The sequence below is a fragment of the Temnothorax nylanderi genome, unplaced genomic scaffold (assembly GCF_030848795.1).
Source record: "Temnothorax nylanderi isolate EJ_2023f unplaced genomic scaffold, tnyl_v1.0 TNYL_tig0058_pilon, whole genome shotgun sequence".
NCBI lineage: Eukaryota > Metazoa > Arthropoda > Insecta > Hymenoptera > Formicidae > Temnothorax > Temnothorax nylanderi.
Window position 1 is genome coordinate 93,764 of NW_027249120.1, and position 23,339 is coordinate 117,102.

General features: G+C 40.4%; 1 protein-coding gene across 3 annotated transcripts; it reads right to left on the reverse strand.

Moving 5' to 3' along the window:
• Nucleotides 1-89: 89 nt before the first annotated feature.
• On the reverse strand, nt 90-22,819 carry LOC139773148 (atrial natriuretic peptide-converting enzyme). Of its 3 annotated transcripts, none has more exons than XM_071707404.1 (13): nt 22,419-22,819; nt 17,953-18,257; nt 10,219-10,402; nt 5,158-5,371; nt 3,997-4,368; nt 3,458-3,690; nt 3,127-3,333; nt 2,610-2,823; nt 2,279-2,424; nt 1,887-2,058; nt 1,467-1,711; nt 968-1,086; nt 90-780 (listed from the first exon to the last, which is right to left on the reverse strand). In XM_071707404.1, exons 2-13 carry the CDS (start codon nt 17,998-18,000, stop codon nt 607-609), a joined length of 2,328 nt encoding a protein of 775 aa, XP_071563505.1. In that variant the 5' UTR covers nt 18,001-18,257; nt 22,419-22,819; the 3' UTR covers nt 90-606. The 3 variants fall into 3 exon arrangements, with proteins under 3 accessions (XP_071563505.1, XP_071563504.1, XP_071563506.1); XM_071707403.1 differs by lacking the exon at nt 22,419-22,819 and adding an exon at nt 19,441-20,527; XM_071707405.1 differs by lacking the exons at nt 10,219-10,402; nt 17,953-18,257; nt 22,419-22,819 and adding an exon at nt 5,730-5,916.
• Between the last annotated feature and the right edge of the window lie 520 nt (nt 22,820-23,339).

Sequence of the window (23,339 nt, forward strand, 5' to 3'; positions counted from 1 at the left end):
TATAATTCGTCACCATAAGATTATAATTTTCTGCTGATAAATCATCTCATCGAGAGGGTTAAAGAGAAAAATTTATTTAAAATATCAAATTGCTATTTTAGGAAACTTTAATGTGTAAACGATCTTACAAACGTAGATGCATCGTAATCGCTAAAATAATGATATGAATCTAGGAGATAACATACAAAGCAACTATGTATACGCATGGTAGAATAAATGTAGAGCGAGAAAAATAAGTTAAAAAATTATGCCACGGTAACGAAGGACTTTCATCCTAGATATAAAGAAGACGTTAGGTATTTACAAGAATACGATTGCACGTTCCGGTGATCAGTAACAGGATACGTCGTACCTGATAAAATCATGTATTGATAACAGTATGTAACGATATGTATTCGTGCAAAACGGATGCGATTGAGTCTCTATCGGCGTACAGTAACAATTCTCCGCGCGTAACAGTTTAGAAATTTCTATCACAATTTCGACATCAGTCCCATGTTTTAGTACAATATGGTCATATTTTCGTCCGGGATCCGTCATGTGTCGAGCATATGTATGTCTCGTTCGCGGTACGTTTAGACAGGTGTTAACTCGTAACCGGATTTCTCAACCAATGGTAGCCTTTATCCAATCGATATGCGACGAAATTTTATCGTACAACCGAGGTCTCTCGAGGCCGTCCTTCGAGCAAGCTATCCTCCAGCTACCGATACCCGTCAGCGCCCATCTCCGACCATCCTCTTGAAGGCACAGCATCGAACTGCCGGCGAGTTCTTCTTCCTATTAAAATTAAAATAATAAAATATTACTTTTATTGTACCATTTATTAATTCCGCTTATTATTTAGAATATATTTGTGTCTTTTGAGAAACAACAAAATAGAATTCCTCCAAAAGTAAAAGAATAAAATTAATTGAAAACAGTTTAATAAAGATATAATAACTTATGTTGAAAAGTTTTAGCTTACGTTGCAATCGTCTGTAGAATATGCTTGCTCGGTACAGACACTGTTCACTGAAGGGATACTGATATTTTCGCATTTCTCCATTGCACTTTGTTTGAGTTGTACCCTTTGTAATACATCGCCTATCAGGAGAAAAAGAGAGAAATATTATATGTTTTGTTTCAAGCAGTTTTTGTCTGCAGTGCTTTGTCTTTCAAGTTATTCAAGTAAAAAGTACATTCTATAGTTTTCCATTTTGATTTATTTTCTACTACCTAATAGAGTTTTAATTAGATTTTTATTGTTAACATAATATGCATATTGGCATGCATTTTTTAATTTAAATATTTTATTAGTAAAAAATACATATGTTACGATAGCGTAATAACAAGTCGATTTTTTAATAGTTAAAGTTATTCTTTGATGTTCTATAAGTGCCTGAAAAATATTTTAATTTTCGAGAAAGAGACTATCTAGATTTTGAAAGGTGAGGGTCAGTAGTACATCACGATTGTACACGTACGATTTCTCGCCCAACCAAGAGTGTTGCATTGCGATGTGTTGCTCGATGGATCCTCGCTGGAGGGCAGGCAAACCGGTCTCACGAAGTCCGAAAAGGTCGTCACCGGTCTATCTAACTTCACCAGAACAGTCGTGCCCTCCACCGGTGATTTGATCATACCGACGATTCTGCGTTCTTGTTCCCAGGGTGACGTGCTCGAAAGTCGTACAACTCCAAGTCGAGCCGACCATTCCGCTTTCGGTTGACTATAAAAAGAAATAGATACCGTAAAAATTAGGAGTGTATGTGTAACATATACAATATATATGTAATGTAATATATTAAAATTGATAACTGCTTTCTTTGACTTCACAATTCCGTAATGTGAAAGAATTTTCTCTCAATACGGTATATATTTTTATAGTAATAAGTTAAACTCACCCTTGGAAGCAATACGCGGTTGTGAGCAACCAATTGTCTGCCACGAGAGTGGCATCGCAAACGTGAACTCCTTCCTTGAAGAGTGCAACATGCCAAGGCCAATCGCCAGGTTCTGCTATCTTATTGAGACCATTAGTGCCGCCATTAGCACGTAGAGATTGTATTCCGCACTCTAATTTTCAGAAATCAGAATCAAAATATAAACGGGCAAAATCGGAAGATAACATAAATGTGAAAGTCAAGTCACATACAAACGCACATAGAAAATAATAATAATTAATAATTCCAATTTAAAAGAATATAAATTGGAAAAAATTTAGAGCATAATTGCGCCAAAGCGCTTATTTAAAAAATGAAAAATTTTATTATACGTATAAGTAGAGGATTCGTACCGAGATCCGAACAGCGGACGTACAGAACTTCCTTGCTGGGGCAAGGAGCCCGGACGAATGTGATTTCCGGTGCTGCGGGATCTTCCATGTACACGTACGGGACATCCTCTTCGTCATCAGTTCTTACTTCAACGGAAGCTACGCCACTATATTGAAATTGCAAAAAATAATGATTTGTAAGTTATGAAATTCTAATTGCGCGAAATGATTATATAAAATGTGGATAGATCTCAAATTATAGTTAATATCCAAATAGTGTCGATTTTTAGTCCTTGACTATTCCAAATTTTTATTTTAACTTAAAAAAAGATTTTTGCGAAGAGATACTTACGTATATGTGAGTAGAGTGCACAATGAGCTCGCTGCTGTTTGGAGAACATTATCCATCTCCGTTTCTGGTAGAGTAGCGTTTAAATTCGCCGTACAAAGTTTGCCGATGGTACCTTTCTCATTGAATACGACGTAGCCCTCTTTGTTGTACTTCGCGACGTGCGGCGTGCTCCAGGATTGCGATCTTAGCTCGTGGACGCTCGGCGCCAAGAATACTGCGACAAAAATGTGTATAAAAAATAAAGAACATTTACAGTGCTGTAATTAGCTTTTCATGTGCCGCATTTATTTCGATTTAATTAACATTATACCTTCATCAAAATTAAATTAATGTTTCTTTTCATCTTCCTCAAGTGCAATTCTTTGCGCTATTATTACTTATAACCCGTCTGGGAGCGGGGTCAGAATATCTCCCAGGGTAGGCCCTGCCTGTCGTAAGAGGCGACTAAAAGGGCGACCGCCAACGCGAGTTGGGCGATAGGCTCACAACCTGAATTATTATTTATTATATTACTTACGACAATCTTTCTCGTCGCTGCCGTTCGGACAGTCCATCTTGCCGTCACATCGCTTCGTATGTGGTACACAGCTTCTTCCTACTCCGCAATGCATGTAACCATCCTGGCAGTAGGCGCAATTCTTTTCATCAGAAAGATCTGGGCAATCAATCACGCCGTCGCAAATCCTCGGAGATAAAGCTTTCGACTGAAGAGCCTGCACGCATCCTATATTGATGTTCACATTGACTAATTAACTCATAAGATACTGTGCCTTTTGTAATTTGGCTAAAGAAAGACTGTTCTGTATTAACAATAATAATTAAATACTCTATTCTATAATTAGTCGCACCTGGCTTCGGCCTGCAACTACCAGGACCGGCATACTCCGGAAAGTTGGAGCAATCCAAAGCGTGTTTTATCTTCTCGGGGAGACGACTGCCGCACCCATTCCAAAACTCCCTGCAGAAGCTCCTGCAAGGTAGTTGTAGCAGATCCTCCGGTTGACTCGATCGACACGCAGGCTGTAGTACTTGGCAGACGAAATCGTAAGCCAATGGGTAGCATTCCGCGTCCACCAATTCTCTAATTTCAATCACAGTATTAATTACAATCACATTCTTAATTTAAAAATATAATAAAAAAGAAAAGCTCAAAATTCGTTGCAATTACCGCAGTCTTTAATGTTGTAATTAACAATAAAATATAAAAAATAAAAATGACATAAGATGACACAATTAAAACCAAAATTTCCATATTCTCTTTAATAATTTTTCGTTCAATGAAATAAGCGTAATAAAGTGTATGGTTTTTAATTTTAATCTGTCAAAATAGATAAGACGCTTTTTTTTAATCTAGTTGAGTTCACTTATCGAGTCTAGAGAGATATACCTAAAAGCGATAACATCCTCCTGGACATCCGCCAACGATCTATGTCCCAACATGTTCGGGTACGAGCTGATATTATAAGGCAGATGTTTGCAGTAGGACAAGTCCAGGTTGCTGCATCTTCTTGGCGGAGGGGCTGTCGTTGTCGGCGGTAACGTCGAGACGGTCGACTGCGGACTGCTCTGCGCGTTGAGGGCCTTCAGACTTTCCTGCACTTCGAGGCTCTTTGCCTCGATCGTCAGATTCGCCAGGTACCGCGAGGTTTCAGGATTCAATTCTCGCGATAGAATGTCCACGATATTCCCGGTAGTTATAGTTTGATATCGCGGGTCAAACCTTACATCAAAGTGCACTACCAAATCTCGGCCTTCCACCCTATAAATTATACAAATATATTTATATAAACTGTTTAATGTTGGAAAAAGTAGGAAACTCTCTAAGAATTTATTGACTAAAAGAGAAGTTATTTAAAGACAATATTATGTAATATTTATATAATACATAATATTTCTTCTTTTCGTGATCTTGCTTATTAAAATATTGTATCAATTTTATGATTTATAATTGGTGTGGAAATCTGTCGAGTTAAATTTATTTTTGTAATAATTTGTGTGTCGAGTTAATTGGTTTATTTTCAATTTACTTATGTTAAATATCCACACGATGCGTTTCCGCGATAATGCGACTCATCTCGTGGACCGTCGGTGAGGATAAATCGAGTGAAATCTACAGACTCGAGTGTGATACATTATTGATGAGCGTGGCCGCAATAATGGTGGTTACATTTCATTGAACGCTGAAAGGAGCAAGTGTCGTGAAATCACGAGAAAGCTGCGAAACGATCGCGACCGATTTCTCTCCCGCGCGCGCTGCCGCGAGCTGTTTTCATCGGTTTCCGCGACATCGGTTGGCTTCGCTCCATCGTTTTCCCGGCGTCTACGAAAACTGATTTCACGGCGGGAAAACTGGCCGAGGGAGAGCTCCGTGGCATACGTGGTCTCGTAATTGGCCGATTTTCTGATCTCACACGTAACGTGTTCGCTGTTGGATGCTGTTGCACAATTTATTTTGCAAGCGTCTTTAGGTGTGCCTCATAACGCGGCGCGAAGGCGAATGTAGAAGATAAGATAATCGAGAATCCGGAGGTATTAATATTTGCATTACCCGTCGAGTGCCAGAACGTCCGCTGCGAGGAATGATAATTTCAGCCAGCTGCGACGGAAGATAAGATTAAGGCGGTCGCGGTACTCTCGCGATCGTATCCGGAAGGCCTCAGTAGAGGGATCAGCCAACTCCGCGGTGAAGGAATCGCCTTTGGTAACTCGGAATGTCGCGAGAAATATCTGATCCCCAGGTGGATCCGACGTGAGGAATGTGTCTGGAACAGAAGAAAAATATTTTGTGCTGGTTGCTATAATATAAGGCAATAATGCGTGAGAAAAAAAATAGGAAATCCAAATGTAGCGTATGAGAAATCTAGCGTATGGTAATAAAGAGATGTATTGTGTATAAAAAAAAAGAATTTCAAGAGTTGTAGGATGCATGTCAAGGCTAAGAAAGGTATGAATAAATATGATTATTAGCTTAATGAGCTGAGAGCTGAGCGGAGTCAATATAATTTCACTGCTCTCCGCGCATCGATCACATAAATAGACGTATTACTCAACGCAGTCGCATTAATCAAAGGCTCCTGTATGGAGCCTGATTATGCTGTGGATGCAATGAAAGTTGATTACCGGCGTGTGTTATATCCGCGGAAATTACAGCAAGCTCCTCCAAGTCGCCGCGTAAATAAATCATTCGCTGTTTTATTATATGCGTCACCTCCATCTCCAGTCATCTGGCATTTTGTATTTCTGCTGATAAAATTCTGCCGTCAAAATGAAGTCTGCTGACGAGGATCACACGAATTTACGAGAGGTCACAGCGATCTGCCGGCGCGCGGCGCGGTGGCTCGCTGAAAGTTTCGCGAAACGACTTGACCGATAAGCAGCCGCGAGAAGGAATTTAGAACGTCGCGGTGCGCGCGCGGGGTCTCACCGTAATTCGCCGTACGTACCACAATCTGGCTTTCTAATGTATGTACGATCGGCAAACGATAGAGTCGAGCGTGCAAAACGTGCCAACAATGTCGAGGCGGGTCTCGCACGCCGAGCGTTGTCATTAGAACGTCGTCGGCGCGGCCAATTTTCCGCGCGCCGGGCAAAACGAGACAAATCGGGAGCACGCAGGTGCCCGCAGGGATCTCGGTTTCTCGCTAGGAATCACCTTTCACCGGTCCCCCTTCCCCCCTTCATTTCGTCGGGGCTTACCCGGCAAGAGAACCTCTTTGACCCTTTGGTACGGTCATGGGCGGCGAAATATTTTTTTCTGAAGATTTTCTGAGAATTGTGCAACGTTCTTTTAACTCTCTTTTAATTTTTTTCACATTTTAACTTGAATTAATTATTCAGATCAGTCCGATTTCTTTTTCATTCGTATTTTCTTCTCGCGCAACATCGTCACGTAAGTTTTTACACCCTACTTAGAGAGGCTTTACGCGTTTTACACACAATCTCTTTGTGAAAAATCTTATAGATTTTGCGCAATTTGTTTCTCTTCTTTTTGAAAGCTTATTCCTACTTAAGTATTTTTAAAGGTACTCAGAAGTTTATATTTAGTTCAAATTGCTGAAATTGTAAAGAAGATAATGTAATATTACTTCTAGATAATTGCGACGCCTATGGTTATACTTTTCCTCGTGGATACGCTGGCGCTGTATGGTTTGGATCCGAGACGTGATACTCGAGGTACTCATGGCGTACGGTATATTTTTCTCATATGTGACTAATGAACATGGGATATCCAGCATTATCGCACATACAAAGTGCACGTGAGCCTAGAAGTACTTTCTCATGTATTTTTAGCATGAGACAGTTACTCCATTAAATATGTAAATCATAAATAAATTTAATTAAAGTATGCTTCTTAATTAATCTGATAGTACTCTGATAAATTACTCTCACCCAAATTCAAATCTTATCTAGCGACGAGTACAAGTATTTAAAGATTCTTTCATACCTTGTCAAGCTTATAAAATAATTCTCAAAGTAAAGAAAATTGTACGATGTGTATAAATAATGTAAAATAATATAAAATATATATAAATAGTACAAAATAAATGTTTATTTTATACTAAGGATAAAATCTGTTCTTCTCTCTGCAAGAGAAGAAAGGTTTTCATTGAAAAAAAATGAAGATTTTATTTTCTTCTCATTAACTACTTTGAATTTTTTTTAATTTTTTAAGGTAGGAACCATTCTTTGTAGTAGTGGCCAACTGTTCGCCATTCTAATGCTAATTCGCTGAATAGGCTACAGTGTTCAAAATGTTTCAAGGACACGGACCCCCACCTTTAAGGTTGAGCCTTGAACTGGGCACGTACTCATCTGCTCGACAACTCGGTCAGACCGTTATACGTTTGCCAGCTGAAAGCCTCAATGGACCGGCACGTTCGTGCAGCATCTTCCATGACCTCTTATTTCTCTCGGTCGTAAACACGAATTAAGCGGCGATGAGAACTGCTGATTTCCATGCTACTCGCTACGTCACACGGATGTGCGCGATGCGTATATATCGGCGACTAACAAGCTAAGTTTAAGTGCGGCGTAAATCACTCTCGAGCGAATTCGCGATAGACATCGCTTTTTCCGACGTATTTGCAGAATAGCCGCGTTAAGGTAAAATTCACAGCGCAAGAAGCTGACATGTGATACATACGTTAAACATCGCTGATCAAAGCCGAACGGACGGAGCGTATTTACGAGAAAAGAGTAGAGAATGAAAGGCAGGAAGAAGATGATGCGGCCAAAGCCCATTGAGGTCTTTCAGCACGCACGCATAACGGTCTGACCGAGTTACCGAGTGTTCGAAGAAGCGCCGACATATACTCCTGATCGAACTTTTTCCTAGTAGTCGCGTTAAAATCGGCGTCATTCTCGGAAGAAGCATATTATCGTCGAAAGAAGAAATTTCGGTCACAGTTAGTGCCGTTATTGTCATTTATTTTCCCAGTCTGAGCGACTGTTTTGTTGTCCAGCAATGGAATATAAAATATTTGTCGTATACCACGTATCTCTTAATATATCATATTGCAAAGTATATCGAATTATTGCTTAGGTGGGCTTTGAAAGAACCAAAGCCCTTCGTGTCGCTCAAGAAGTCTATCAATTTCTCTGTTAACTTCAACTTCGTCTACTATCGAGAAGCGTTTAGTACGATCTCCCCTTACTGAAAGTCCCGATTCGCGCGGCGAGTCGCCGTGGCCGTTCGCAGATCCCGAGAACATTCAAGTCGCCGTTCCGTAACAAACGATCATTGTTACGTCGAGGATATGCGGCCTTGACCTTAGCCACTCGCTATGCCGAGACGAATCCTGAATACCGTGGAAAATCTGTTAGATTCTTGGATGTTCTCTATGAGATGTACATATACATACATACATACATATATATTTCTTTAATGTCGCATACGTAATTGTTTTAAACCTGCAGAGAACAGTTAGTTAATTATAATGAGTGCCTTGGTACCAAGTAACGCGTTGTAGGAAAAGAACCACATTATTAAGAATAACGTTACGCGAGATCTTGTTTTTATAAATCTTTTGATATAACATGTCGTTTGTGAATACATAATTTTATTAAACTGATGTTTCTATGCAAATCACGCGTTCACCGTTATCGTACACTCTCTACTCGTAGTACACGGGACTTCCTTCTTTCGAAAGAACGCGGTTAATGCTACAGTGTAAGTAATACTACTTACTTATATTGAAGATTAAAGAATACATATAAATGTAATTTTGTATTTAAAAGCCGTTTTACTACTAACGTCGAAATGATTTCGCCTGAAATTAGGACAACATAATTCGTATTCATTAATAAAATTTTTAATCTTCGCTTTTCCAGTGAGTTCAGTGCTTTATGCAGTTCTTCTCGTGAAACTGACAAGAAAAATGAGAAATCTCAGAAATTTTACTTGCACAATCTATTTTTTCCGAGTCATTTTGCAAGTATGTAGTACGTAGATTCTCTCCCTCGCTCCAATGTAATGTAAATGCAAGATACAGTTATTTCCCTCCTTCGTATCTGGTTCGTCGTACGTACAGCGTGCGCGCCGAGCGTGATACACCAAGGTGAAGTGCACGCGCCTACAAGGAAACGCCATTCATTCGGACAAAGCGGCGAGTAGCCGCCGATCGCACTTCACAGCCCGCGAAACGTTCATGCACCGTGAACGCATCCGTCGTCCCGCGATCCGCGATCGCGATGCGTTACACCGCGCCGGCGGGATAATTTCACGCCCGCCAGGCCGCCGATTGCCGGTTAACCGTGGAGTAATTGCATTTGCTCGTCTCGGTACCCTCGACGCGTATACGCAAGAACGGCGAGTGAAAGCGGCCGTAGCGCGTTGCGTGACGAAAATATCTCGGTTCAGTAAAATGCCCCCGCGGATAACAGGCTTACTTAAAATAACATCGCGGCGTGTAGCGGCGATCGGTTACAGCGCAGCAGCCACGGCGTGATGGTACGCGCATCACGTTTCGAATAATGCACGATCTATCATCGCTAATGCGCAGGCAATTAAATCGTTCGACAGAACGCTCACTTTCTAAGACCTAAGGAGAAGAGCAATCGCTCTCGAGTGCGTCGAGCAATGATCTCTTTACAGTACAATAACTTTGTAAATTGCAAAAATGAGAGGCCAATGCATTCCGAGATTAATAAGACAGATATCTCGCAATCAGTCGAAGAGCATTTTCATAAACGCGAAAATTGACTTTAATCTGAAATATCTTACATTAATTACAAAGCCGTATCTTTATATCGCAATGCTCTATATAATCGTACTAATAAATTAAAGATTGCTACACTAATTTTTACAGTAATTTTATATAAAAACATTTGTTATAACTATATTTAAAAAAAGACTCTATTTTTATATAACTTTTTGTTTTATCGTGTAGAAATAAATAAACATCAATTAAATGTAAAAAGACAGAAAGAAACATATTTTAAAGATTAATTTGCAATAAGATATATCGGAACCGTCACATCAAACATCAACAGCAATTAAGATGTGCGGTCGAGGAATGTTTTCTTTAGAAATCTTTTATAGAAAATTATGCTTCTTCTGTTCATATTTCTTGGACTTTCATGTTGTTTGTAGTTTCTATGGTGTACTTACAGCCGAGGTATATGGAAATACCCGAGAAGAGGAGAAAGAACAAGAAGGCGGCGAGGACGCAGCATCCGCAGCGATACTGCCCGCCGAGCTTCCTTGTAAAGCGAATGTCGCTGTCGGACGACAGGATCGAGCTTGGTGTTCCGGCACGGCTGAATCTTCGGGTGCTCACCGTGCTCACTGAAATCTGCGGACAAAAATGTATTCGTATTTTACACTGGCGATTTTAATTGTTGCTCTTGATCAATAAACCATAAATTAGAAAAATACGCTGCTCAAAATGACAAGTGGATGATACTCTTGAACAATTGCGGATTGTATCAAACATTAGCGTGACGAAGGAAATCTGAAAACACTATTTACAGAATCGTGCTCGTTAAAAATTAAGATTGATGTATTAACAGAAATTTTCCAAGCATATTTCTATTGGATAAGGATTGGACAATGATTCTTTCTAAGGGAATGATAATCATTAGTTTGAGTAGAGTATATGAAAGGGATATAAACCTTTTCAAGTGATCTATAATATTGTGCAATAAAAAAAATGCACAAGAACAAAGATAATCATTTCTCAGTTCTTTGGATACTGAATATGATTCTGTTTATTCAAATTTAGAGAAATTTTCAGTTAAATTTGCAAAAGGGCTATTTTACAATTAATTAGAATAATTATTGATCATAGAACACGGTCAGTCACGAAGAGTTATAAAAATGGACATTAATTATGATCGGTCTCTCGCGTTAGTTACGTGACTGTTATCTTTAATAGGAAATGCACAACGTGAGTGAGTGCAAACTAGCGTCTGTATTACCAGTATTATTTACTATATTTCGTGCGCTTCCTATATATTTAAAGATAATATTTTCTGTAATGAAATAAAGCCTTAGTAATAGCATTACGAAAGCAAGATTGCTGAAACCATTCAGTAAATAATAGTGGGCGGTGTCTTTCTCCACGCTGATGAAACAATCCGCTCCCTCGTGCCATCAATGAATTTTTACCAATCCGAAAGAACGAGGATTACCGTGATTCCTCATTGCGAAACGAACTGCATTAACGATCGCATCACTTCCGTCTCCGAGTTGAGACAAAGCGACACGATCCGAACCGAGTCGCGATTCGGTCGCGAGCTACACAGAACGAATTATTTAAAAACGAAACTTAGAAAACGTCATTGCTGCTTTTGGATAAATTTTGATACGCAAAAATGTCCGAAAAGAGGACACGTCTGTTTCTAGAAAGATAAGAAGATTCGTGATCGAAAAATAAATAAAAATATCCGTGGCCTCGACCTCTCATTTCCTTCTCTTAATTTTATATGTAATTGCGTATCGCGCGACAGTATTAACGAAACTGTGCGTACGAGCTACACGCTTGAGCGTGCAGGCTGTCGCGTACGAACGTGAATCTGAATCCATCCGAGAAATCCAAGCGACACGGATCACTCATAAATAAATTATTTAAATAGGCGAGCCTCCGTCTATTTAATCGCGTTCCCCGTCGCGTACGATGCACCTCCGCGGTCGGCTGCAGCCCACAACGAGGCACCTCCAATGTGCCTACGCCTCCACTCCGTTCGTTCAAATGCTACGCCCGGCACACGCTCCGGCGCGAAGGATCGCGCCTGTGCAACCAGGATGGGCAAGCGAAAGAGCGCCTGGATTAATACGGGTTGCTTTTCGCCGCGCAAAGGTCGTACAGGACTAAAGGCCAAAACCCGCCTAAACGGTGCGAAACGTTTTACTCGTATAGAAATTCGACGAGCCACGTTTTTACCGGCGTCGATACGCGTCGAGCTGATCCTGTCGCACGCGTTAAGTTTTGTCGTATTTACTGAAAAAATGTAGGTGTTTTTAATTGTTTTGCGTAGAGACCAGAGTGCGGGCAACGATCTAAACCTAAATGTTAGGTAATGTGGATACTCGAACTATACGTCCGTGAGAGCCGACCGATTTTCTCACGCGACCCGGTGTACACACATGGGAACCGTGTTTAGACGCAAACACGCAATACGTAGCAGCTGGCGAACGAGATGCTATCTCGAATTCTATTTTCAATCACTTCCGCGGCGCGATTCACGCCCGAGCAGCCATTATCTAATTAAGCTGAGTTAATGCGATACGGATATACGCGTGTAATTGCAGACTATATAGGTTTATTAAACTGTGTCAAACGTTCGCGATTCAAAATCGATTCGTTGCACCTATTATTTATCGAGGTGTACAAGCTGGGATAACTTGAGAAAAGTTAAAAGAAAATAGAGAATACTGGAATGCGGAGCAATTAAATTGTAATGATGTATCGTGTAGAAAAATTTTAAAGAAGAATTATTGAGGAAGTATGAAAATAGATTTATATCTGTCTTACATAGATTTATATCTGTGTCTGCGTGCGTGTTATCAAAATTATAATTAACTTATAATATACCTCGCATACGAGAGACATAATATTCGAAGTGGTACAACGTTAGCTGTAAAATATTCCCCCATGAAACCGCAAAATCGTGGTTGCGGAAAAGTTCCTTGCACTGCGTCACTTATATAAGAGCGAGTTATAAAAATGTTATGCCCCCCATGCCCGTTATGAAACTGGCGATAGCACGATGTACTAGCACGGGTGCGAGAAGTTGCCTTTCGTTCGTGGATATCAGTTTCACGAACAATGCACTGGACTGTGCACGATTTTTACTTGCTCCGCATCATTGGCTCTGATGTAATATCACAACGCTATTAGAAATGGTAAGCATTGTAAACGTTTTATTTCTCAATTCAAACTCCACTCGTATAATTCATATAGCGAGAAGCATGATAAACATTGTACGCTTTAAAGTTGCTAAAATTATAAGTCGGGTACTTCTTTGCGCGAAAAGCGAATGAAAATAATAATTTTTACGCAAACATTCTTTGGATCATATTTAAATATGTATGTATAAAAAATAAGAAGAGTAGTTATACCTAAAAATTATTTTTGAAGAAAATTGTAATTAGAAGGTAAAAAGGGATGGCAAACATATTTTTATGTGCATTTAGCAATATGCTATTTCAGTCTAGATTATCTATAAATGTCAATCGAAGCTAAGAATATATACTAGTATTTCGTTTGATCGTTACGTAAGATTTGTGATAACGACAAAAAGACTAACTTTGGCGAACAATGGTGCGAAAGACATTACGAAAGTCAAATGAAAGTTCGCGTACTGTCTTCGCGCCTAGTTTTAGCCTAGTTCGGTAACGACTAATGTTTCCGCTGAAAAGTCTTTCTCACACGACATATCCCCTTGTTGAGGCTTCCGAAGTGAAAGAACCGGAAATCAAGCATGACCAATTTTCCTTCCACGGCAAGCAAAAAAAGATTGACGATGCGTTTGAATGCTGCGAAGTAAAAGTATCTGGTGATTCCTCGCTCGCCAGTAAAGCGAAAAGGTCAGGGCGATCTTCCACGAAGAGAGAAACCTTTATGTCGAAAGATGTTCGCGCGAAGAGAAAATTTGCATAATGGGAAACAAATAGTAATATTTAAAAAATTAATTTGATTTAGAAATTAAAATTAGACATATTTCACACAACTCTATTTCCAACAATTAAAAATACTTTAATATCTGTCTTCAATATCTGTTGATTAAAAGTTCCGAACATATTAATGCATAACAATTTGTCCGAAGAATGAAACTCGTGATCGGATGACCACGTTTCGCGCTAAATGCGGTGCGAGGCAAGAACGCGAATACGGATTTCCTTCTTCGAAGCGGATCTTCCTCCTTCGAAGCTGTATTCTTATAGAACGGTCATTGCTGTGCGAGAACATATATGCACGCGAACGTTAGTGCTTGACTCGCGGATCTGTAACGGCGCAAATAAACAAAGCCATTATCTCCGGGAGACTATGTAAAAAGGGGAATGCAAATGCCGGGTAAGATCGACGCGGTTGACCGCGGTTGTGAGCTGCCGATCTCGATAATGGGCCGTTTCGCGCTTCAGACGAGCCGATCCGATCTGGTGGACGCACCAGATTGGAAAGTAGAATTTCAGTGCGGATAAACGCAGCGCCTCGGTAGCGATTGCAGGAAGAGATTAAGACACGCTCCGGCTGACCGGCGCATTTCGAGCTCTTCCGTTAATAGGCGCGGTCAGTGACTTCAAGGCCGGGAAAAATTAGACTCCGCGGCCGATAGAAAAAGCGCTTTTCACGGCCAGAAACTTTCGCGAAAGTACACGTGGTCTCTCGCGGTGAACTGCCCCCAACTGCCTCTCGATACCATGTCCATATAATATTATGGACATCGCCATAATAATAGACCGATGCATAATGACCGTCGTAAACGCTACCGATCCATTAAACCGTTTTCTACCGATGGGTAAAGAATTGCTTCCACTCCAAAATGAGAAGCCACGTCGAATTTACGTCCCCGTGAAACCGCGCGTAAAGAGAAACCTCAAGTTTATGTAAAAATTAATGCTAGAGAAAGAAGTTTCTATATAATCGTTAAAGAAATGATTCAGATCGCGTATTAAGATATAAGGAAGATATCTCGCAACGGTATCTTAACGATGCTAATCTATATATAGATCCTATACTTTGAAAAAAAAATGCGGATTTTTTTCCTCGTATAAAATATATTTGTGCATTAGATCTTCATTTATAAATTATTCCTGCACACGTATACACGAGCCAGTTAATGAATATTGTGCAAATAGAATTGATTGTAAATGCGTAATGCGAACGATAATGTAAAAAGGACGTGACCTCTTTTTGTCGCCGGAAAACGTGTCGGTCGATTGTCAACCGTGAAAAGAATAAGTGTCGATGACCGGCGGAAAGAATCTGTAGAGCGTCATCGGAGCTACTGTTCTCTCGTGACTCTCTTGACCGTTATAACCGTTATACCAAACGCCAAGCCACCTTTCCAAAAGAGCAAGAATCTAGAAACGAGTTTCTGCCCGTCTTGAATTACAATCCGCTCAGTCATATTATACGTACTGTCCACGCAGTGACAAGTAAGCCCCCGGAACGTGACGCCAGTACTCGTCAGCAAAAAGCAATCGCGAGAAAAATGACAACGGAGTTGATCTCCGATCTGCAATCTGTCGTCCTCATCATCAAGATAATCGGCATACTTATTCTACGAAGAAAATTGTCTCGAATCGTTCCGCGCCATTCTAAATCCCAGAGTTCAGTTATGTGATGTGAACGCATGATTCCGAGATGATCTTCAACATTCAAACGATACAATTTTCGATTTATGATTTAAGTTTATTAAGATTATTGCAATTACTTTAATTTAAAATTTAGTTATATATCCATAATTAAATTGTGATTGTTATAAAATTTTCATTTGTACAGGAAAAAATTAGATTTCCAAAGAAAAGGAGACGAATCAGAAAATGAAGAGTTCAGTGAGCAAAGATATTATCAATGACGTCACTGTGTACTTAATTTTTATCATTGAACAGATAATAAATAAGGAATACACCGATGTGAAATTACCGATGTGAGACTTCCTGATATTCAATCAAAGACTGCCATCAAGCATCTGAGTTTGACGTCGGCGACATGCGTCACGCGCGATTTTGAAGAATACCAAGCGCGATCGGGTGTCCATGAAGTAACGGTATCGGGGATAGAGCAGATGACGACGGCCCAACCCAGACGACCCAACCCACCTAACGCATCGCTCTCCATTCCGGTCAGCCTAGTTCCTCGTCAACTCGCCGCCGAGTGCGTAGGTATCCGCGTGGCCAAGGGGGGTCATTAGAGAACAAGGTCAATCGGTCTGGAGAGGAAAACCAGATAGATCGGGCTCCTGATCGCCGAGAGAGGTGGACCAAGGTGGACACAATCGCTCACGTGTAAGCGGCGTTCGCACTTGGCAATTAGCACTATTGATGAAGAAATCTCGCTAATTGAACGTTATCCTTTCAATTAAACCTTCACGAAGGCAAGTTTCTCGATTTCCTTTTCGAAAGGCGAATCATTGAAGCGAATAACAACAAAACGCAGAATCATTGTTCACTTGGAAAAGGGTTATTGCCATCAGCCGTCTTTCTCTCTCGACTCTCTTCGTCTCAAATCAACGTTGCGGAAAGAGACTACCGACTACCAGAATTATATTTGCGTCACGCATAGAAATTTGTCAAACGGTATTGGAAGAACAAGGTTGAACGAATCTGGGGAAACCTTGGCTTTTGACCAATTTATAACTCGTTTAACACATTTTATGCACTCGGCAGTCCGACGAGTTTCAAATACGCGCGACTCTGCGCGGCTCTTGCATAATTTATGTCGGTGAAAAATCGTGTCTTATCGTGCCACGATAATTCAACGGTCGGCGGTAACGAACACGACCGCAAAAATAATTCGTACGGTATCAACTTGCAAACCACGAATCGTCTCGGTGCGTCTTGCCTTTCAGTCGTTCGCACGCAACGCTTTAAAAGTCGACGACCTATTCCAATGCAAAGTATTCGAAGTGCATCCAGATCTTGAAATATTCCTTAATATACTAATCAACGATAGTTTTTATAAAATGATACGAAAACTAAAATCGTCATATATATTATTCTGCTAGAGAAAAACGTGCAACAATTTTGCTAAAACCTCGAGCATGTAATTAAATAAACGCAATACGTAAACACAATTTGTGCCCTAATAAAAATTTCTATACTACAAAGGATATCCTTATAAAATGACAAATAACGGCAATATCCAGAAATCGGAATAATGCAGAGTATTCAAGTATCAACGACCGAGTAAACGCGCGCGAGTTCAAGGTTGAGTCTCTTTTCCGCGACAATCCCGCTATAGCCTTTCAATGGCCTTTACGTCGCTCTGTAGTGCGAGAAAATTAATCGGAATAATTAATCGAAGGACACGATGGTGAGCATCAACGCTCGATGCGCGACGCGACTTTCACCGAAGTTATTGTGTGCGGCTGATTCATTCGGCACCGTTTCTTACGACTGGAAGAACTCGGGCGCGAGGAACGGAATTAATCTCGTTTCATTTCGTCTCGTGAATAAAAAAATATATATAGATATTATAATGTTAACGCCGCGTGAGAGTTGATTAAATTAATCAGAATTGCGCTTTCTCGCCACGGGGCGATACTCGCCGGCTCAAATGTCAGCGGCGAGTTATGGGAGCGATTATGTTTATCCCGCAATTGTTCCACCGTTCCAATCTGCAGCATCATTTCTGGATAATAGAAGAGGCGGGCACCTTATCCGCGAAATGATTATTTGCAAAGCCAGCCACGAGACGGAAATATGACGTTGCGTCGGGCAACAAAGGAACATTACGCCATTTCGCGTTCTCCGCTCGCACAAGACTTCTAATAAAGCAAGTTTAAGTGCAAGTTCGAACAAAGGTGGTGCACGATACGCGTTTGCCAAGCTAGAACAAGCGTTCGAAAATGCGCACGTTTGAAATGTTCGCTTCAGGATTTATCATGAATTATCTGCCTCGCGGCCCCGTTAGGACGTCGGAGGATCGATCCGCAGAAACTGGAAAGTATCCCGAACGCGCAACACTCGCCGTTACTCATACCTTCCGCCGTTAAACAATGCATTCTTCTATGTAGGATTCATAACGCCTCGCGCGTCGCCCGCTCGATTCCTCGCATGCACGAGTCCCGACGTTTTTCGCACGAGGGCCCGGCTCCCTAATTAATAACGCGACGGTATAATGAAGAAAGCACGGAGTTCCGCGAAGGGAAAGTGCGCCACATATTCGAGTCTCACCTTCGAGTCCCACGAGCTCTTCCGCTTGTGCTCCATCGCGACGGTCATTTTTTTTCTGCCTGCGATCGCACTCCCGCGCTTCGTCAGCGCTCCTCCAGAATTTGACCGGCTCGAGGAGTCACGGGGATCATCGCGGATTTCTTTTCCTCGTGGAGCGTGCGCGTATCAATGGTGATGGATGTCCGAAGATGATCAATTGTCCGTTTCCGTTTTTTAAAATTAAGAACCGCAAGCCTGGATATCGGCAAGATACATCTCCCGCAGGCCTGCCGCTTTCCGCTTCAGAGATATTAGCGTCCCATTCGCTGTAAAGAAGAAATACTTAAAGAGACTCGTGCAATTATTCTCTAGGAAGTGTCGGGATTTATGGACTTTTTTAAAATAAATGCACGTCGATCGCCGTGCGTATTGTGACGGGAGCGCGTAAATCACATGATCAGTCGTTTACCGCTGTTGAAACTTCCGCTCGGCATAGAGTGCCGTTCCTTGGTATTTTCTCAGCAAGTCTGTATTTATCGTTTAATATTACCATTTTTATTGAAACTAATGTTCATTAATTTAGAAACCATAATAAAGTTTAATAACAGTTTCAAAGTTTCATTGAAAAGTTATATATAATACAAATACGGACTTTATTGACAAAGAATTAGAAGTTGATGTAAAGAATATTTATTTCGTATAATTAATATAACTTTATACTTTAAAATATAATTTTTTTTACGTTGATAATGCCTTTGAAACAAATTGTTGCCATATATTATGTGAATAATATTTTTAAACACTGCCATAAGGAAAGCAATAACAAGTTCAATGCAGGTTTTCAAATAAGCAAGAAATGACATAAATGTAAAATTTTGAGAATTTTACATAAAATAATTATTACATTTATAATTTTTAAACATATTTATATAGCTCTTTTATTATGAAATTTAAGAAGAGAATAAGCAATCTGATGATTTTTAATTTTTTAACGTAGAAACTGCTAAAATAAAAAACTGCTAAGATAAAAATCATGACATAATATACAGTTTAAATAATCGCACAATCAAATAATTAATAAAAAGAATTATGCAGGTAAGTCACACACGAAGATTGATATATCCTCATGTATAAAACATCTCCAGGACTAGTTTATGTAATGTGTGTGTGTGTAACGGTTTAAAACTTAATGTATACTAGATTTATCTTATAGGATCTGTGAACGTTCTTAAGAGAAACACGTATCCTTTAATCTTATCTGTTCTTGCTAACATTAGTCTCAGTTTTTATCTATAATAATCTTTCCATAATTAAAGCAACGCCTTTACACATAAATTACATATATCATGCTTGAATCAAATGTAGAACGTATCAAACAAGCGATGCAATTTTTACAGTTTCTCGTATAAATATGTATCAACAATCGTATTCTAAATTGACCGTATCACACGCAGCGCGCGTTCAGAATACAATAAATCAGGTTTCTCCTGTCTCGGCGGGTATTCGTACCTAAATCGTCGAACGTACAGACGAAACTCCGTTTTCCAATTGACAGTGTGTCACATTTATCACAAGAAGACGAAAAGGATGCCTTCGAGAGATCACGTCACTGAGAACCGTCCGGGGACCACCAACTTTGAACGCGCGTGTCGGCGAAAAGCAAAACAAAACCGCTCGTGGAATCGGCGTGCAGCTGCGGCGAAAACGCACTCGAGGAAAGGAGACGACTGAGCGACCGCGCGGCGAACGAGACGTTCACCAACCTCGGTCAGGCGAGGACTTCGATCGTCGAGAGGCAGACAATTTCTCCAAGCCGGCCCGCGCCACGGGATCCAGGGGATTGTCCTGGACGAGGCGAGACTGCCGAGAGAACGGCGCGGCGCGCCGCGCGGCGGTCTGCCCGCCTGCCTGCCTCCTCGCTCCTCGTGGATGCACTTTCACGTCATTACCGGTTCTCCACGGGCGTCCGCGCGCACGAGGGCACAGTTACGGACTAGTCCGGGGCAAGGACGTCTGTCCCTCGTCTCTTCCTGGCCCTTCCCATCCCTTCTTGTCCTCCCGTTTCCATTTGCACCTCCTTCAACTTTCGACTTTGCTCTTTCTTTCATTTTTTTTTTCTCTTTATGCCTTCTTATGCCAGTTTTGACCCCTTTTGTTTTAGTCGCGATTGGCCCCGTTTCTTCTCATCTCTCTCTTCTGCTTTTTTATTAACCCTTTGTAACTCATGTTATCAAAAATAAAAAATATGACAACTATTTTAAATTGATTTACAACAGATAAATTCCTGATTTAGAATGTTGATGGAAACTTTGCCGGTTTGTAACAGTAATGTCACCAGGAGTTACAAAGGGTTAATTGTCATAATTATCTTTACGTTTGTGCTTTTCTTCGAATCCTCGCATCCTATTTATTTTCTCGCTTATGTTAAGATCTGTTATTCCTTCCTTGCTCGTTTTCTTTTTCTATCCAGTGATTATACCTGCTGTCTTCGTTTTTTCCCGCTATCCTTTGCATGGCTTTGCACTCCGCTGCTAATTATGCCGCGGATTACGAGCGACAATACATTACTGTTCGATGTGTCGGAAGCGCGTAACGGCAAATCTCGTGCAGGTGCCTGTTGAGCCATTTAAGGAGACAACCGTGCGCGCGCGCGCGCAGTGTCGCAAGTAAAGTGAACTTTTTGATCAGACGTGGAGTTTACGGTAATTTACTCCCACGGTGTATCTCAAGCTGGGCACGACGTGGAATTGTTCTGGAGCGGCGTAGTGGATGCACTTTCACGTTATTATCGTCGATGCCCCAGTCGGCATACATATGTGCAAATACGTAGTATTTAAGCAAGATATCGTTTCAGATCTCTTAATGGGACTAGGAACGAAATTAATTCCAGCGATATCGCGGGTAGAAGATGCCTCGCCACTGAATTGCCCATTATATTTCCTGTTTTTCTTTCTGAATATTTAATGTTGAATTTCAATGTTCGACAAAAAAGTCGACAAGAAGACTTATGCATTTTGCGACTTACCTACTTTAATGTAAAAAATAACTTGAAAACACTTGCTCCGCTTGAAAAGGAAACGAGTCTTGTTGAACGGAGAGATATTTTTCGATACACTACATCGAGCAAAGGCACTTTATTAGTGCAAGTTATTTTATTTCAAGGGTAACGAGACAGGTTTTGGAATCAGTGCAATGAAATTAATATGCGTGTTTTCCGTCGTAGATTCTACATCGGTGAGGTGTAAAACAAAGAGGAATCAGATTTTTTTTTACTTTTTCCCTTAAAATATAATTGAACGAATTATTTTTACGTTATTGCATATTATTTGATAGTATCGCTTTAATGGATTATTATTATAAAATAAGTAGTAAAAATTAGTGTAGGCGATCTATAATATTCGTGCCAGAATTTAGAGTAGAATTTCGTTTATAATTTTATATGCGGACACGAAAAACATTTAAAGAATTGTACATATTATATAAATACCTATGTATACTAAAACACACAAATACATTGAAATACCTGACATAAAAACAATAAGATCAATGAAAACACTACGAATAAGAGTAATTTCATTTTAAATATATATATCTTATCTAAATGTATAATTATCAGGGATTATTTTATATTAATGGCGCAGAACCACTCATACACATAACATATTTATGTGCGTGACTGTTTATTACGTGTAATATTTGCAACGTCGGTAATATTTTACGTGCGGGTAGAATTCTATACCTGATGTTTCTATATCGTTTTGATTTCACGTCCGGACATATCTATCCGATTGCTCTGACTCTATTACGAAAGCAACGGTAATCCGTGCGTCTCTAATGAAACGCAAATACAGGGAGTGCACTCGCGAATAGAAACTACGATAAACCTTACTTAGATAGGAATTCAACCGTGAAGATTACACTCTACCGTTATAAACTTTATTCTTTGAATAATGTGCACTCTAAGAAATTTACAGATAATCGATGAGTCTCATCGATGAATTACATCGAATGGTGCACGGGGACGTCCTAGAGTTTTTTCACGAGTTTCTTGTCCACAGTAATTTTTATTGTAGAAGCTACTGATATTGTACATTCTAATTGCAACTGATTAATAATATATTAATCAAAATTACATGTAATTAGTATAATATACCTACTAAATTCTATATAATTGTAATTTATTACTATATAATTACAGAACTAATATTTCTAATTGCATAATTAGTAATATGCAAATCAATTCAGTCTTGATACTCAAAAAATATTTCGAAAGTATGTCGCTGGTAAAAGGCATTCGTCACAAAACTGACAATTCGCAGTTGCGAATATTTTTGTCGCGAAGTATCGAAGATTTTATACGGAGCCCTACCGCGGTTATTTTAAGTCACGAAAATACACGAAAGAGACAGCAAAGAATGTGGAAAGACGAGTTGAAAGAGGCTAAAAGAAGCTAAAAGACATCACGATAACAAACATTTCAGGCTTACCTGCTTGCGAGACAGAGACTCAATTCCCAAATCCAGTAGAACCACCTGACCTTCGCGCTTCGCGTACCGATAGCAGTTTTTTATTCCTTGGAAATCAAAAGACCTTTTCTTATAGAATTCGGTCACTCGGTCCAAGAAAATTCACGCTGATCCCACCACACAAAATGCTGCCTTCGTGTTCGGGCAAGAGTCGACTACCCTCGACCGACAGCTGCCCGGAAGTGGCCGCTTCGACGAGCAGACTGATTCTTAACGCGCCTTCCGTAGTACTCGAAGAAACACGGCTCCTCGAGGGACAAGCCTCCTTTCCTCCGTGTCGCATTAAGAAACAACCGTTAACGCGGGCCTTCGAGGCGGCCGGGCCGCTGATGTATACGCCGCGCCGTGCGAGAGTCGACCAGCGATTGATGACCCGACGTGGCGCCGTAAGTGGCACCCTTCTCCGCGACCAGAAGAGGAGAGAAGCGAAGAGAAGAAAACGAAGACGGTCCCCCGCGACAAATTGTGCGTGTCGGCGTCATGTAACGTCTTACCTCGGGACACCGCGCGAGCGTTCTCGCCGAGCCTGAGCAAGTGAAAGTATTCGCTGAAATTATTTTCCTGTAGCATATTAATATCAAAGTGGACGATCCTTAATGTCCACCTACGACCGACGGCTGTACTCGAGTAGCTCCTCGTTATTTTCGAAACATTCGTCGATGTTTCGATTTATAAATTGTTTCGATGCTTCCTTGAAAAATAGATATTATGTTTAACATTTACTTAGGATAGGTTCAAAATATGTAAGAAATGTCATTACACAAAGTCACGTAATTATTACGTAAATTCGATCCATAAAAAAAACAATTGCGATTTCTAAAATTGTCGCGCATTTTAAATGATTGTACTGCAATTACCTTTATTAAAAGTAATAATAATCAT